This window comes from Spermophilus citellus (assembly GCF_964194105.1).
Source record: "Spermophilus citellus genome assembly, chromosome: 2".
Lineage (NCBI taxonomy): Eukaryota > Metazoa > Chordata > Mammalia > Rodentia > Sciuridae > Spermophilus > Spermophilus citellus.
In genome coordinates, this window is record NC_138183.1 from 39,634,108 (window position 1) to 39,651,663 (window position 17,556).

General features: G+C 39.4%; 1 protein-coding gene across 2 annotated transcripts in view; it reads left to right on the top strand.

Annotated features, from left to right (window-relative positions):
* The first annotated feature begins 4,567 nt into the window (after nucleotides 1-4,567).
* Nucleotides 4,568-17,556, top strand: part of SMU1 (SMU1 DNA replication regulator and spliceosomal factor) — a 24,998-nt gene continuing 12,009 nt past the window's right edge. The window contains exons 1-5 of one of the 2 annotated variants that reach the window (XM_081264842.1): nucleotides 4,568-4,699; nucleotides 8,773-8,983; nucleotides 11,515-11,667; nucleotides 13,234-13,344; nucleotides 16,351-16,479. In XM_081264842.1, coding sequence (XP_081120968.1) covers nucleotides 4,674-4,699; nucleotides 8,773-8,983; nucleotides 11,515-11,667; nucleotides 13,234-13,344; nucleotides 16,351-16,479 — 630 coding nt within the window. In that variant the 5' untranslated portion in view covers nucleotides 4,568-4,673. Of the gene's footprint in view, nucleotides 4,700-6,204; nucleotides 6,298-8,772; nucleotides 8,984-11,514; nucleotides 11,668-13,233; nucleotides 13,345-16,350; nucleotides 16,480-17,556 lie in introns of those variants that run through there. The other variant, XM_081264843.1, reaches the window with a different exon arrangement.

Genomic DNA, 17,556 nt, shown 5'->3' on the forward strand with positions numbered 1-17,556 from the left:
GAAGTTCTCTCAAAGTTCACTCTAGCATTCTCAGCAGTAAGGTGAAGTTCAAGGCTCCCCACTCCCCTTGCCTCTATCAACCTCACTCCCCATGTTTCCCGGTGTCCTCTATCTCCCTTTATATATGTACTCACTAGCTTTCCTTTCCTCATCTCAATATCTTTTCTTTCTCTTTTGAAAAAAATGCCACATTCCTTTTTTACTCATCTCACGGTCTCTAGACCATTCCCTTCGGATCTTTTAGCACTTGCTCCTAAATGTCTTGGTCTCTCCACATTTTTCCAGGTCTTTCTAAGGCAGAGAGAAAAATTAAGTGGCTCAACTCATCTTCTTGAGCCAGTGTAGGTTGAAAGATACTGATCAGCCTATGGTTCAGCTGCTCTTGGAGCTGATATCTACCTGTAGTGCAGTCAGTTGGGACTAGTGGTGTGGACCCACATCACATGGCATAAACACAGTCACCTACAGTTATCCTTTTAGATAGGGGTATGGATGAGGTGGTTTTTTTTTTAGAAGGTGCCTCTATGACAGGCAAGTGTAATGCAAGTTCTGTCCAAGCATCACACCTTCAGGCTAATACTAATCTTTGTTCCCCAATTCAGTCACATTTTCTTCACTTCCTAAGAAGAATTCTTTCCCCTCTGCTTCCCTCCAATCCCATGCGCCTGGGCACCTTCTACTTACTTGGCTAGTCCATCAAGGACAGCATCTGCAGTCATTAATTCAGGCATTGGTCAAATAAGGCCGGGAAGGGACACGAGTCAGCAGAAATAGGTTTTTATAAGCTTGAGACTCCCTCATTGTGAGATTTGGGTGGGGCCTTTCATTTCCTCCTCTCTATTTTCTTGTCTTTGTGATGGGGCTTTTTAGTGCGCTGTAGCAGTCCTATAGAGCAGAACGCCAGATGACCTGAGACTGGTGTGGATGCTTTGGAAAATGGTCCTTCCACAGTCCCAGGGTACATGTATGTGGTCAGGTAATTCCATTATCCTTGCCAGTGTTGGCTTTCTCTTGGTAAAGTACACGTGCTACTGCCTTGGCCAGTGTATCTGCAGAAATAGGATGGGTGTTTGGGAAAGGTTTTTGTCCCTGATAAAAATTGACCCATGAGGAGAATTTCATTTTCTGGTGCAGAGGTCAGGTACACAATGCAATTTCTGAAAGGAACAGGCTTACTTTTTGGGTGTCAAAGAAAAGCATATTTTGTGCCAAGTTGGACCATATGGCTTTCGTTCATGTAGGTATACAAAAAAGATGAGAGTCCTTTGTCAGGGATGATGTAGGAATTCGTACCCTGGGGTGGAAGAAGGCATTAAAAAGGAGGAGGTTGGTTGGGCATGGTGGCACTGTAATCCCAACTACTCAGGAGGCCAAGGCAGGAGGATGCCAAGTTTGGGGGCAGCCTGGGCTATTTAGTTAGACACTGTCTCAAATAAAAGAATAAGAAGGGCTAGGGATGAAGTTCAGTGGTAGAGCACTTGCCCCTCATGTGTGAGGCCTTGGGTTCAATCTCCAGTGTTGGGGGAAAAAAAAAAGAAGGAGTTTGTAGTTTGTGTTAGAAGATTCTCTGAGCCATGTCTGGCCACAAGCAGGTAGAATCATGTGGTAATTTTTCTCTAGACTTTGCCTTATCATGTGAGGTGAAATTGGTCTTGTTTAGAAGGAAGTAAAGTGAAACTTTCACCCAGTTTGGCTCTCAAATATTGACTTTGCCTTCTACTTCTTTTATCCAGGGATCTCTCTCCTCTCTCTCTCTTCTTAATAACTAATTAGGACATCTGGAACCAGGGTTTCCAATGGTAGCTTTTCTGTGGCTGTCCTGCCCTCTGCTGGCTTAAGGAGGTGAACTGCCGATAATGGACTTCTGGGAAGGGTCAGCTTTCTGGAAAAGTGGGGACATGAGTAGGATTTCCCTCAGTGTTACTATGGGCAGTTTGTTCTAGAAATCATGTCCATAAATCTCTGACTTAGTCTCTGAGAATGGGATGGGAAGATTCCTGGGGAATACAACTGTCTGGTTTAGAGGTTAGAAGTTGTCTCTCTGTGTGTGCCTGTTTGAGATTTTTTTGTCCATATATGGATGAGGGAAGTATAAGAGACCTCACTTGTCTAGTGTTAAAAATAAAGTTCCCTAGACAAAGGGATCTTTAGAAATTGGCAAAGTTTATCAACTTGCTAACAAGAGATCAACAAAGTAACAAAAGCTATGCTTCTAGGTCTGGAAAGAGATTGAAATTGATTACATAGTTGGGATACTTATATAAAAAACTAGTTTAGGGGTAACAACCCTTCCCTAACTAGGAAAATTGCAGTTTCAGGGATGGATATGTGGCTGAATTGCAGCATGCCGCTTTAGTGTATGGTAGTAGGCCTGTGATTCAATCCCCAGTACCACACGCAAAAAAGCAAAGAGTGCAATTTCATTATATATGATAACAAAAACATCATAATCCAATCCAACTTCTTAGAGGAAAAATAGATGAAGAAAGCAGGGGCACAGAGGCACTAGCTGTCAATCAGAGATTAAAAATTCAATACATCAACAATGCTTTGTGTTGCATGCCTATTTATTACACCAGCTACTCCAAAGGCAGAAGCAGAAGGACTGCAAGTTCAAAGCCAACCTGGGCAACTTAGTAGACCCTGTCTTAAAATAAAAAATAAAAAGGGTTGGGATATAGTTCAGTGGATACAGTAACTGTAGGTTCAATCCTTACTACCTTACAAAAAAATTAAATTAAATTTTAAAAAATTCAAAACATTTAAGAAGCAAAGGATGAGGATACATTTGTATCCTCATGTACAGTAACATTTCATGTCTTAAGGTTGGTGTCCATGATCTGACTGACACGGATGCATAAACCACAGGCACAGCAGTAAATAACAAGTTCTGACATGAAATAAAGTACTAGGCACTAGAGATTTTCTCAAGCAGCAAGCAAGGTAAACAGAATACAGTTCCAGCCCCAAATCCCTGCAGTTTATACCCTTTCGTCTTTCTTCTTCTCTTCCTCCTTCCCTTTTCTATCCTCTTTTTGTTTGGAGGTCCTGGGAGTGGTGATGGATTCTTGTAATCCCAGTGAATGGGGAAGCTAAGGCAGGAGGATCACAAGTTTGAGATCAATCTCAGCAAGTCAGCAAGACCTTGACTCAAATAATAATAATAATAATAAAATAAAAAAATAAAAATTAAAAGAGTTGGAAATGTAGTTCAGTGGTAAAGCACCCCTGGTTTAAATCCCCAGTACTGAGAAAAATAAGGTGAGGTTGATGGTAAATAAAGGACAATGTGAAAAGTGTACAGTGCAGGGCTGGGGATGTGGCTCAAGCGGTAGCGTGCTTGCCTGGCATGCGTGTGGCCCGGGTTCGATCCTCAGCACCACATACAAACAAAGATGTTGTGTCCGCTGAAAACTAAAAAATAAATATCAAAATTCTCTCTCTCAAAAAAAAAGTGTACAGTGCAAACCCTCTGGGTTTGATAACCAGAACCATAGAGAGGGAAAGGGAGAAGGGGAGAAGGAAAGGGGGAGGGGGAGAGGGAGAGAGAGAGACAAACACACACACTAGACAGACACAGAGACAGAGATACTACAAAGAAAAAAGTTGTGTGGCAGATACAACTTCAGATAAGAGTGAAATTGTATAGGAACTCCCCAAATAAGTTCTTTCTTTTTCTTTTTTAATTTTTTAGTTGTAGGTGAACACAATACCTTATTTTATTTTTATGTGGTGCTGAGGATCCAACCCGGTGCCTCATGTGTGCTAAGACAAGCACTCCACCACTGAGCCACACCCAGCCCCAAGTTATTTATTTGAATACGTAATTTCACAACATAGATTCATCATTGTTTTAAGCAGTTTTTAAAATATGCATCAATATTTAAAAAATAGTGTTTATTTATGAAATTCATTGATATCTCTACATTTTGTCACTACGGATTTAATAATGTATTATTTAAAGTTTATTAAAAGGAGTCTCAAATCTCTTTACACATTTGGTTAGTTTTCTAATAACTGTTCCACTGCGGTGCAACTTTTTTTTTTAAGAGAGAGAGAGAGAGAGAGAGAGAGAGAGAGAGAATTTCAACATTTATTGTTTAGTTCTCGGTGGACACAACATCCTTGTTCGTATGTGGTGCTGAGGATCAAACCCGGGCCGCACGCATGCCAGGCGAGCGCGCTACCGCTTGAGCCACATCCCCAGCCCGGTGCAACCCTTTTAAACTAAGTACTTAGTTGGAAATAAAATACGATAAGTAAGACGTGGGTATGCAAATCCTCAAACATCTCTTAGGTTGATTAAACTGTTTTGGTTTGTCCTTTTTTTTTTTTAACTCAAATCCTTCTAGGAATGCTGGTTAGTGTTCTATTGGTTTAAAATGTAGTAATTTCCTAATCAGGTATTTTGAATTCAGTCCCATCTTTAATTCTAATCAATTAATTGCATCAAATGAAAGCAAAATTTCCCACCCAGAGCTTCTAAGCGGAAATCTTTGACGACCAGAGGCCCCGCCCCCACGCACACCACGCCCCACCTTCCGTTCATACCACCTCCAGGGCGGGCGGCCGACACCCAGCGGAAGTGACGTAAGGTAGCCGCCGGAGGTGTCGGTGTGTTGCGCGACTGGGTCTTGGAGTGGAGTGGGGCCTGCTGCTGGGAATTTACCACTATGTCGATCGAAATCGAGTCTTCGGAGTGAGTCCTGCTGTGGCTGATGTTCGCGGCGTGGCAGGGGCCGGGAAGTTAATGGTGGGAGTGGGGTGGAGGTTACTCATGGGGAGGAATGCGAGGGACTAAGGAATGAAGGGCTGTTTCCTTAACCGCAGAGAAGCTTCTTGGATACAGCTATCTCAGAGGTGGGCCCACAGGAAGGAAGCAACTAGACACAAGAAGCCCAAAGCCCCACGGGAGGCGGCGCGGGGCTGAGAAAAGGCACACTTTGCAGACTTGGTTTTAATCTTTGCTTTTCTCTGCTTAACACTTACTTCCCAGTATTGGTGTTTGCTGCCTCCTTGCAAAACTTGGACTGTAAGGTGTCTATGGGCTTCTTTTCCTTGTAGTCCTAGTGCTTAGCACTCTCAGTTACTGCTTTACGAATGAATGAACAACTAGCTCTTTTTATCAGATTCAGTCTGGCGCTGAATTTTGGTTTGTCTGCGAGTTCTGCATAGTCGAAAAGAAGAGACAGAATCTGGAGATTGGCCTAAACAATGATAGTTGGTGGGGGAGCGAGGCGGGGAAATGGTGAGTGACCGAAATGGTGGACATTTCCAGGACTTCACCTTCCACCTGTCCTTGCCAAAACTTAAAAATTAAATTAGACATAACATTTGTGTTCCGAGTGTAAGGGAGAGGACATATCCCGAAGACATGCATAGGCAGAAGGGAGTTTTTCATTCAATAAACATTAAAGTTTATTTATGTTCAGTTCAAGATGCTGGAAGTACAGTAGTGAACAAAATAGACAAAAATCCCTGCCCTTATAGAATGCACATTTTGAATGGAGAAGGCAAACAATAGATGCAATAAGGTAACATAGTAGTAAATATTATGGAGAAAAATAAAGCAAAGAAGAATGATAAGGCGTGCTGGAGATTAAAACTAAGTCAGGGTAAGAGCTGGAAAGGACTGTATGCTTTTGGGCTTGAAAGATAGCTGTAACAACCACTCTTCCAGCCTGGAGGACCCTGCTATAGCAGCACTGGCCGCTGCTTGTTCTTATCAATAATACATACTATTTAGTAAATACTTTCTGTGCTGAGCATACTATAACTAGTTTAGTCAATTCTTCTATCAACACACCAAGACAGGCCTTTTTCTTAACAGATGAGGAAACAGGTCACAGTAAATGACAGAATTCTGATTAAAATCCCAGGCTATCTCCAAAACTTAGTTCTCTATTACACTGTGTTTGAAGGTAGTGAATTTGATTTCTGCAGTGGGAAGTATGAGGTCTTTGTGGGGAGGGGAAGAATGCAAAGAAGAAGTCAGTGGAGTTGTGCTAAGGAAGATAGTCCCATATTATAATATATATTTTTTCATATTAGAATATTGGAGGTGTAGCCCTGTGTACTTTGTGAAAGGGCCATGAGGGGGAAAAAAAAAAAAAAAGACTTTTGCAGGTAACAGTACTTGGCTCATTTCTGCATGAGTTTTTTTTCTTTAAAGCCCTTTTTTAAAAAAAAAATATATATATATATATTTTTAGTTGTAGTTGGACACAATATCTTTATTTTATTTATTTATTTTTTATGTGACGATGAGGATCCAACCGAGCACCTTGCATGTGCTAGGTAAGTGCCTTACCACTGAGTCACACCCCAGCCCCTCTGCCTGAGTTTTTAAAAAGAGGGTGTTTGCTTTTCCAAGAGGGATATATGCTCAAGAGCCACACTGCCAATTTGGACCCTCATTTTTCCAGTTATTATCTCTGTTATTCAGTCAAATCCTCCAATGTAAATTGGGGATAATAGTGATATCTGTGTCAGAGGGTTGGGATATATATTTTTTTATATTGTTACATTTTAAATATTTAGACTAGTGGGTTTCATTGTGGCATGCATATAGATAATACATGCATCTAACATAATTTTGGGGTGCTGGGATTATGCCTCAGTGCTAAAGTGCTTGCCTGGCATGTGTCAGGCACTGGGTTCGATCCTCAGCACCACATAAAAATGAATAAATAAAATAAAGATATTGTGTCTGTCTACAACTAAAAAATATTTTTAAGACAAAAATGTAATTTGACTAATTTCATTCCCCAGTACCTCTCTTTGTCATAGGGTTTTTTGAGAAGTAAATGAATATATCTAAAATGGTTTAGAGCAGTACCTGTTAGAGAGTAAATATATACTATTGGTTATTGTATTATTATTATTTATTTTCTGGGAAAGGGAATTGATTAAATTCCAATCTGAAGTCTTTACAGCCATTATTATGGCCCTCCATACTAGTGCTGTCCAATACAGATACAGTGGGAGCCACATGCTTACTTTAAAGAAAGAGAAGGAAAACAATGTATCAACACTATTCAGTGATTCCCTCTACCCCTTGCTGGGGACCAAGCTATATTCCCTGCCCTTTAAAAATTTTTGTACTATAAGTAACTGTATTTAATTAAAAACAAATATAAAATACTTATAAGTTATTTCTGTCATATATTGGCAGTGATTACTTATTCTTTTTTTGGAGGTGGGGAGGGTTACCAGGATTGAGCCCAGGGGCTCTTAACCATGAGCCACATCCCCAGCCCCCCAACCCCCTTTTTGTATTTGTAGATGGACAGAATACCTTTTATTTGTTTATTTAAAAATATTTTTTGTAGTTTTGTATGGACAGCATACATTTATTTTATTTGTTTATCTTTATGTGGTGCTAAGGATGGGACCCAGTGCCTCACACATGCTAGGCAAGCACTCTGCCACTGAGCTATAGCCCCAGCCCCCTAATCCTTTTTATTTTGATACAGAGTCTCGCCAAGTTGTTTAGGGCCTCACTGAGTTGCTGAGGTTGGTTTTGAACTTGCGATCCTCCTGCCTCAGCCTCCCAAGGTTCTGGGATTATGGGTGTGTGCTGTGGAGCCCACCTTCTTATTCTTTTAATATGCAGAAATTGTCTTGGTCCTCTTTTTCTTGGGAAATTGGTTCCATGATGTTTTTATTTCACTTGTCTTGAAGATTTGATAATAAAAACTGTGTTATTTTTGCAAATGCGTAGCTTTATTTATACATACAGTATGACTGTACTTATTTGTGGTCCACAAATCCCCAGTAAGATAATTTTAGTTCATGATTTGTTTTGTTTGTCTTAATGTCAGTGGACCAAATCATCCTCTATAATCATTTAGACGATTTTCTATCTATGATTAACATAGGTTTAAAATATATCATGACGGGCTGGGGTTGTGGCTCAGCGGTAGAGTGCTTACTTAGCATGTGCGAGGACCTGGGTTCGATCCTGAGCACCACATAAAAATAAATAAAATAAAGATATTAAAAAAAATATATCATGAGGCCTAGCATGGTGGTACATGCTTGTAGACCCAGTGACTTGAGGCAGGAGGATTCTAGGTTTGAGTCCAGGCTGGGCACCTTAGCAATACTTTGTCTCAAAATAAAAAATGAAAAAGCTCTGGGAATGTAGCTTAGTGATTTGGTGCCTCTGGATTCAGTCTCCAATACTAGAAAAAGAATTTTTTTTTTTCACGAAAAGTGTGCAATAATTATATGATAAGAATTAATAAGACAGTGGGTTCTGACCTAGGAAATAAGAGTCACATTGATACCAACTCCCTTTTTGACTGTGAGACATTTGGCAAATGATTTCTCTTCTTTGAATTCCAGTTCTCCTCATTTTAGGATGTGGGGCAGGGTTGGGGAGGGGTCCTTTGGAACTAAGATTCTGTGATTTTTGTTTTTTTTGGTTTTGAGGATGAAACTCAGGTGTGCTCTACCACTGAGCTACATCTCTGGCCCTTTTTAAATTTTTTTCTTTTTGTATTATTTTGAGATAGGGTCTTGCTAAGTTGCCAAGGCTGACTTTGATCTTGAGGTCCTCTTGCCTTAGCCTCTTGAGTTGCTGCAACACAGGCATGTGCCACCACACTTAGCTGAATCTGCAATTTTTTGGAAATTTTATTCACATGATAAAGAGATCGAAAGTAGATAAAGGAGGACCGTTAAGTAGAGAAATAAGTTGGGGTAGGCTTTACTTTTTTGTTTCTGGTGAGTGAGGATTCCTGAACTGAATGACTTGCTTTCTTTCAGTGTGATCCGTCTGATCATGCAGTACCTGAAGGAGAACAGTTTACATCGGGCATTGGCCACCTTACAGGAGGAGACTACTGTGTCTCTGAATACTGTGGACAGCATTGAGAGTTTTGTGGCTGACATTAACAGTGGTCATTGGGATACTGTTCTACAGGCTATACAGTCCTTGAAGTTGCCAGACAAAACCCTTATTGACCTTTATGAACAGGTAAGAGTGATGGTGCTGCTGATCCCCATGTATTGGTTTGTTGTGGGATGGCCCCCTGTCTTTCAAGTATAAGCATTCATTCCTTTAAACACTGTAGGGCTATAACTACCTATAAAACTTATACTTCAAGGCTTGACAGTGTCTTTCTTTCTTGAAAAACCCAAGATTTTCCCAAATTGAAATTCTTTCCTTTTTTTGGTTTTGTTTGTGATACTTGTAATTGAATCTAGGGTCTCACATGTGCTAGGCAAACACTCTCACTGACCTATATACCTGTCCCTTTAATTTTTTTTTTTTTTTTTTTTTTTACATTTTGAGACAGAGACTCACTGCTTGCCTACTCGGCAGCTGAGATTATAGATGTGTGCCACTGTGCAATCTGAAATTATTTCTTAAGTTATCATTAAATGAATTATTAAATGAACTATTCTGATACCAACTGCTGTACTGTGGCTTAATTCTGTCACTAACACCTGTAATTAACACAGACTCCATAAGTTAAATGCTGATTCTACAATTTTTTGGAAGTTTTTCTCACATGATAAAGAGATGGAAAGTTGATAAAGGAGGACTATTAAGTAGAGAAATAAGCTGGGGTAGGCTTTACTTTTAGGCTTCTGGAGAGTGAGAATTCCTGAACTGAATGACTTGCTTACTTTCTTCCACAGGGTTGTCCTCAGTTCAGATACTAGCTACACTTCGGGGGTCTTCAGGCCACCCACACTTTTGATGGAATGGCTATAAATTTGAGGGTTCTTTTGACATGGTCAGGCTTGATAATTCACTAGAACTAAGAAAAACTCTATACTTAATGATTATAGTTTTATCATTAAGGATATAGATAAGAAGCAGCTGAATGAAGAGACATACAGTGCAAAGTCTGAGGGGGTCCTGATTGTATAGCTTTTGAGCTATCCCTGTGGAATTGGGGCATACCACCAACCTGGCATGTCAGTGTGTTCACCAAGCAGGAGATTCCATTGAATTATTTATTGGGGCTTCACTATGTGGAAATGATTGATAATTAAGTCTCCAGCCCCAATTTTCAGTACCCCTTGTCTCCAGAGGTTGGGTAGGCTCAAAGTCTTAACCTTGTAGTTACATGGTTGGTCTTTCTGGTTACTGGTCCCTATCCTGAGCCACTGCCTTAGCACAGACTCCAATGTGATTCAAGAAGCCATGAGCTGGAGAGGTGGCGCACACCTGTGATCCCAGTGGCTTGGGAGGCTGAGGCAGGAGGATCTTGAGTTCAAATCCAGCATGGTTCTGAGCAACTCAGTGAAACCCTGTCTCTAAATAAAATACAAAATAGGGCTGGGGATGTAGCTCAGTAGTAGTTGAGTGCCCCTGAATTCAATCCCTGGTACTGTCTCTTCCTGTGCCCCCCCAAAGGACCCTATGAGTAACAAAGATACTCCAGTCACTGGCAAAATGCCAAGGATTTTAAGCTAGGATCCTAGGACAAAAATCAAATTATTACATATTAAGAACACAAGGGTTAGGGTTGCAGCTCAGTAGTGGAGCGCTTGCCTAGCATGTGTGAAGTTTGATCCTCAGCACCATGTAAAATAAAGGTATTATGTCCATCTGCCACCAAAAAAAAAAAAAAAAAAAAAACACAGGCAGCTGGGTGTAGTGGTGCATGCCTTTAATCCCAAAGACTTGGGGGAGGCTGAGACAAGAGGTTTACAAGTTTGTTGCCAGCCACATTAATTTAGTGAGACCCTGTCTCAAAATAAAATAGGGCTGGGGATATAACTCGGTGATAAAGTACCCCTGGGTTCAATCCCTAGTACCAGCAAACAAATCCCAAAACAAAAATGTACGCACACACACACACAAAATCTTACAAAATAAGAGTTGACAAGAAGGGAATAACCATTAGTTTTTTGTTGTGTAGGAAAATAGAAAAACAGAACAGAATGGATTTTCTGGAAATAAGATTATAGTATTGTTTGAAGTAAAAATAGAATTGATTTGTTTCTTTATAATTCACATAAGTTCAGTAATTCCCCAAAGTTTTAGTAACTGGAGAAAGTTTCTCTGGAGCCCATGGAGGTATTCCTACCTTTAGTTTGCTTTCTTTTCTTTTTTATGGTACTTTTCTTTTTTCTGCCTCTGAGTTATATCCCCAGACCTTTTTATTTTGAGATGGTCTTGCTGAGTTGCCCAAGCTGGCCTTGACCTTGAAATGGTCATGCCTCAGCCTCCTGAATCACTGGGATTACAGGTATGCACCACCATAAACTTGCCCACCTTAATTTTTTTTTTTTTTTTTTAGTATATATACTATGAGCAAAAAGGCTGAGAAGAGATTAGCAGATAAAAATGAAAAGTGGAGTTTGAAGAATTGAAGTTGTTATTTATAGTTATTTTAATTGTCCACTAAAAACTACTAGTGAAAAGGAAAAGGGGCATTTCCCAGTATTGGATATCATTTGGGCAGGCTGTGTATGTGGGAGAAATTTAACTGGGGAATTGAAATATTTATAACAATGTGTTGAAACATCCATTTTCTTTCCATTATCCAGGTTGTTCTGGAATTGATAGAGCTCCGTGAATTGGGTGCTGCTAGGTCACTTCTGAGACAGACTGACCCCATGATCATGTTAAAACAAACACAGCCAGAGCGGTATATTCATCTGGAGAACCTCTTGGCAAGGTCTTATTTTGATCCTCGTGAGGTATGACTGTGGTAATGAAAATAAATTTATTAACTGAAAATATAAAGTATGCAATAATGTGGTCTTTTATTTTTAATAATTTATTAGACACTTTGTGGTTTTGATTTAATTTTTGAGAATGATGCTTTTCTGTTTATATGTTGACTGAAAAATGTGCATATGTTAAAGAAAATAGTCCTGTTCAGTTTTCTGAGTATTTGAGGGTCTTTTCTGTATAAACATCATCATTTTTGAGGATTGTGTGTTGGTTAGTAAAGAAACAACACAATTAGCCAGGTAAGGTGGTACATACCTGTAATTCCAGCTGCATGGGAGGCTGAGGCTGGAGGATTGCAAGTTCAAGTTGTCAACCACATCAACGTAGTGAGTTTCTGTCTCAAAATAAAAGTAAAAAGGCCCTGTTTCAAAATAAAAAACAAAAAGGTAGAGCACCTCTGGGTTCTATCCCCCGTACATAAATAAATAAATTTTAAAAATGAATTTCATAAAAAAACAAAAAAGGAGCAAAACATTTTGTTCTGATGTCATTTCCACATTAGCCCAAGTACTTATCTGGCCCTGAAATGCTGCCAGACTGATGGATGTTTACTGAACATTTGTGTCCCTTGCCCCTGACAGTTGCAGTTTATGTCTAGCCTCTTCCATTCTCAGAAAGCTTGTGCTTTTTGCCTTTGAGCTGATTGTGTCTTTTTTTTTTTTTTGGTAGTGGTAATTGAATCTAGAAGTGCTTTACACTGAATGACATCCTCAGCCCCTTTATTTTTTATTTTGAGGTAGGGTCTTGCTGAGTTGCTTAGGTGCTCACTAAATTGCTGAGGCTGGCCTTGAACTTATGATCCTCCTGCCTCAGCCACTCAGTTGCTGGGATTAAGGCATGCACCATCACACCCAGCATAATTATCTTATTCTTCTAAAACATATTTTATTTACGTAGGGATGTGTGTGGCAAATACCCCTAACCTTCCACAGAGGATTGTCAAAAGGAAGAATTTAATAGGTACTGGATAATAGAAAATTAAAGTAAGCTTACAGAAACCATGAGAATGAAAGAAAGGAGTTTATTGATTACCAGGACAGAATTTATGTTAGGGAAGTGGTGAAATGCTTCTGAGCTAGGTGTTGTTAGATTAAAGTAAATTTCTAAAGAATATAAAAGAGGGCTGAGGGTATAGCTCGGTGGTAGAGTGCTTGCTTGACATATGCAAGGCCCTGGGTTCAATCCTATGTACTGAAAAAAAAAATTCTTAACCCTGAAAAGTTTTAAAAATTGTTAAAACATCTCTTACTCTGACATGGTTTATCTGGACTCTTTTTTCAGAAATAACAGTGTGGATTATTGACATCTTCAGTTCTCTTAGCTCAAACTTTTGAAATGCAAGTGGGCAGAATTGGGAAGCCATTAAAAAAAAAAAAACTAAATTGGTTTAATTAATTCTCTGTTTACCTGGGTAGTTTCTTTTCATGTTTCCCTCTTTGAATGTTTTTGCTTGTTTCTTTGTTTTAAATAAGCACATTAGTGTCTTCTTGTTTCTTGGTAATAATGCCACCTCTTCTCCTTTTTTTTAGGCATATCCAGATGGAAGTAGCAAAGAGAAGAGAAGAGCAGCAATTGCCCAGGCCTTAGCTGGGGAAGTTAGTGTGGTGCCTCCATCTCGTCTCATGGCATTGCTGGGACAGGTAATTAAATACCCATAGAAATGAAATTACTGTGAACTTCTCATACTGTTTCCTGTATGTAAGATATATGTCTGAGCAAAGAAATTAGACACCATAAGAATTGGCCATTACTTGGCCATTTGCAGGTAAATGGATGGAGTTGGAGAATATCATGCTAAGTGAAGTAAGCAATCCCAAAAAACCAAAGGCTGAATGTTCTCCCTGATTAGTGGATGCTGATCCATAATGGGAGTGTGGGGGGTGGCATGGGAAGAATGGAAGAACTCTGATTGGGCAAAGGGGAGGGAACATGGGTGTAGGAATGAATGAGAATCATTACCCTAGGTAGGTACATGTATGACTGCACATATGGTGCAACTCTATATTGTATACTACCAGAGAAATGAGAAGCTGTGCTCCATTTGTGTGTCAGCAGCTGTGTTAGGCCACTTTTCCCCTTCCTGGGAGAGGCAATGTCATTTAGTGGTTAAGAACATAAACTCTGGGATGGGATAAAAAAATAAAAAGCTCTAGTGTCAGAATTCGTGTGACCATAGATTGAACATATTATCCTGTCTGGGATATCTTTGATGATTCTGTTGATCAGTATGCCAAGATATCAGGTGCAAGTGAGAACTGTCCTGGGGAAATTGGAATAAATGGTCACTCTGGTTAGAATCCAAGCTCACTCACCAGCTATATGGTCTTGGTGAGTCACAGCTATTCTGATCTCATTCTTTGTGGTGGTGTAGTAAAGATTAAATGAGATAATGCTCTTGAAGTACTTCATATGTTGCCTGGCACCGAATAAATAGTAAATGATGATGGTGATGATTTTTTTTAATAGTAATAGTGGTATTTTTAACATTAAATATTAATGCACATTAAGGTAGGATCTTTAGATCAGCCAGATGGTAATCATTGTTGAGGACTTATGGCTTATTAGCATTGTTGTTATTATAAAACGACCTCGAATAATAGATGTTTTACAGATAGCAAAGATCACCAGTGAATAGGGATAAAAATAGCTTCTTTGTGCTAAATCTGCATTTTGAAAGGACCAAAAATCTTATCACTTATATGTAGTGATTTTTTTTTCTTTTTCGGATATGAGTATATGGTGCTGGGAATTGAATTCCAGACCTTGCCCATGCTAGGCAAGTACTTTGCCACTGAGCTTACACCCCCTCCCTAGGCTTGTGCTGATTCTGAGGTTCAGAGTTAGGCTTCTTTTTTCCTCTTTAATTAATTGACACAAAAAATTATACATACTTATGGAGTAATTTGTGATATTTAGATACATGTATACATTGTATAATGTTCAAATCAGGGTAAACATATCTATCTCTTCAAGTACTTACTGTTTCTTTATGGTGAAAACATTTAAACTCCTAGCTTTTCTTTTCCTTTTTAAAATTTCTTCTTTTGTGATGCTGGGGATAGAATCCTGGGGCACTTGATCCCTGGAGCTATATCTGTAGCTCCCCAGCTCTGTTTTTGTTTTGTTTTGTTTTGTTTGTTTGTTTATTTGAGATAGGGTTTTGCTAAGTGGCCAAGGCTAGTCTCACTTCAAACTTTGGATCCCTCTGCTTCAGTCCCCAAGACACTGAAATTATGGGTGTGTGCCACCACATCTGACTTTTTTTTTAAAAAAATATTTATTTTTTAGTTATAGTGGGACACAATACCTTTGTTTTATTTATTCATTTTTATGTGGTGCTGAGGATCAAACCCAGGGCCTTGCACGTGCTAGGCGAGTGCTCTACCACTGAGCCTCAACCCCCCCAGCCCCACATTTCTTATAGCATTTTTTAAATATAGAGCAAATTATGGTTATTTGTAGCCACCCATAGTTAATAGAACATGGGAACTTCTTGTGTCTAGGTTTTTTGGTGCTGAGGATCAAACCTGTGACTTTGAGCATGTAGGCCAACACTCTACCACTGAGCTGCATCCCTAGCCCTACATCAAGAGTCTTAACCATTCGTGTTCTGTTTTTTGGATTCAGAAATTTTTCTTCTAGAAATATACTCAGTGGGGAAATATACTCTGTCTTATATCCAGAGATGTTCAGTGCAGCATTATTTTTTTTTTTTAAATATTTATTTCTTAGTTTTCGGCGGACACAACATCTTTGTTTGTATGTGGTGCTGAGGATCGAACCCGGGCCGCACACATGCCAGGCGAGCGTGCTACCGCTTGAGCCACATCCCCAGCCCCTCAGTGCAGCATTATTTAGATGAGAAAAAAGTTGGAAGCAGGGCTGGGGTTGTGGCTCAGTGGTAGGGTGCTTGCCTCACATGTTTTTTTTTTTTTTTTTAAAGAGAGAGTGAGAGAGAGAGAGAGAGAATTTTTAATATTTATTTTTTAGTTCTCGGCGGACACAACATCTTTGTTGGTATGTGGTGTTGAGGATCGAACCCGGGCCGCACGCATGCCAGGCGAGCGCGCTACCGCTTGAGCCACATCCCCAGCCCCTTGCCTCACATGTTTGAGGCACTGGGTTTGATCCTCAACACCACATTAAAAAAACAATGTTTTTTGGAAAGAAAACAAAGTTGGAAGCAGTGTAAATGTCCACTAATATATTGATTAAGTAAACCCTGAAACATCCACTAGACAGGGTATCACACAAGGTATAACAATCCAATGATAGTTGTGTCATAGTGTGATCTGATGATAGCTGAAAACAAGAGAATATAAAATTAACTGTTGCTGTGTTTAAATATTTGGAACTTTGGGAAGTTTCTGTTTTCCCAGTTTTGTTTATAATAAAAGAGTTGCTCATGTAAGGAAAGTAGGTATTGAATTGATGGACTTGTTGGTTCTTAGAGTGCCCTCCCAGCCTGTGTTCTTAGACACACTGAAAAGCATATTTATGTTGTGTTTGGATGGCCAAAGACTGCTGGGGTCTGAAAGACTCAGTTTCCTCTGGACCTCATCACAACAGGCTTGGTTTTTATCTGAGCTTTCATGCCCAGACTTTAAAAGCACCTAAGTGGATTGCTGAACTTTCTTTTTTCATAGGCACTAAAGTGGCAGCAGCACCAGGGGTTGCTTCCTCCTGGTATGACCATAGATTTGTTTCGTGGCAAAGCAGCTGTCAAAGATGTGGAAGAGGAAAAGTTTCCTACACAGCTGAGCAGGCATATTAAGGTAAGATCTTTAGATCAGCCAGATGGTAATCATTTGTAGAGTACTTACGGGCTCAGCTAAACCCTATGTCAGGAGCTTGGTACTGGGGAGGTGAACTCAATCTTCTACTCTGACAGTACTCAAGTTTACTTTTCATGTTCACTGAGGTACTGCTTTGTCTTAGCGGCATAGTTCAGAAGTGTAACCAAGTGGACATATTGGTATATTATTTGACATCTGGCCCATCATCTGCCTTTGCATTTCTTCTCATGAAACCTGCATTTGGAAGAATGGTTAATTCCTTGTTTAAGCCTGGGACAAACTGAACTTTCTATATACTTGTCTTATTAAATATTTGTGTTTTTGCCTGGTGCCTGTCAGGCAAAGTGCCAGTTGTGGGGTTATAAAGTGGGCTTATGTCTAATTGTGATTCTTTTTTTTTGTGTGTGTGTGTGGTGCTGGGGATTGAACTCCAGGCCTCATACATGATGGGCAAGTGCTCTACCATTGATCTTCATCTGAGTCCTTATTTTAAAATTTTAATCTGGTACTTTTCTAGGAAAGAGCATAATCAAGTAATTGCTGCAGTTCCCAGAATTACGAATTTATGTTACCTTAGCATTTCCTTTATATTACATTTTCTCTCTGGGTTTTTGCTCAAATGAAATTGATTTAAAAATATTTTATATTCTTCAAATCTTTCACTTTGGTTTAGCATTTTGAATTTGTCTTTTTGGATTATATGTTCTAATTTATATGTAGCATATTTTTGAGGAGCACCTTTATCTAACTTGGCTGAAACCTTCAGACAAATATAAATCCATTATAATTATGCCTCTAGATCAAGGTTTTCTGGTATAAATATTTTATTTTTGGCATTGAAAATGAAATCTACATTAGAGCTTTTCTCTGTTCTTCCCATCTGTCTAATGTTCTATAATTAGTCCTCAATTTGATGAGAAACACATTATCACATGATTAAATGAAGGTTATGAAACAGTGATGGGAAGTTTGTTTGCAAAGTAGTATAGGAAAATATGTTTTTTTATTTTGGTTTTTCTCCAGATGCACAGGAACATATTAGGTCATAGTAAGTTG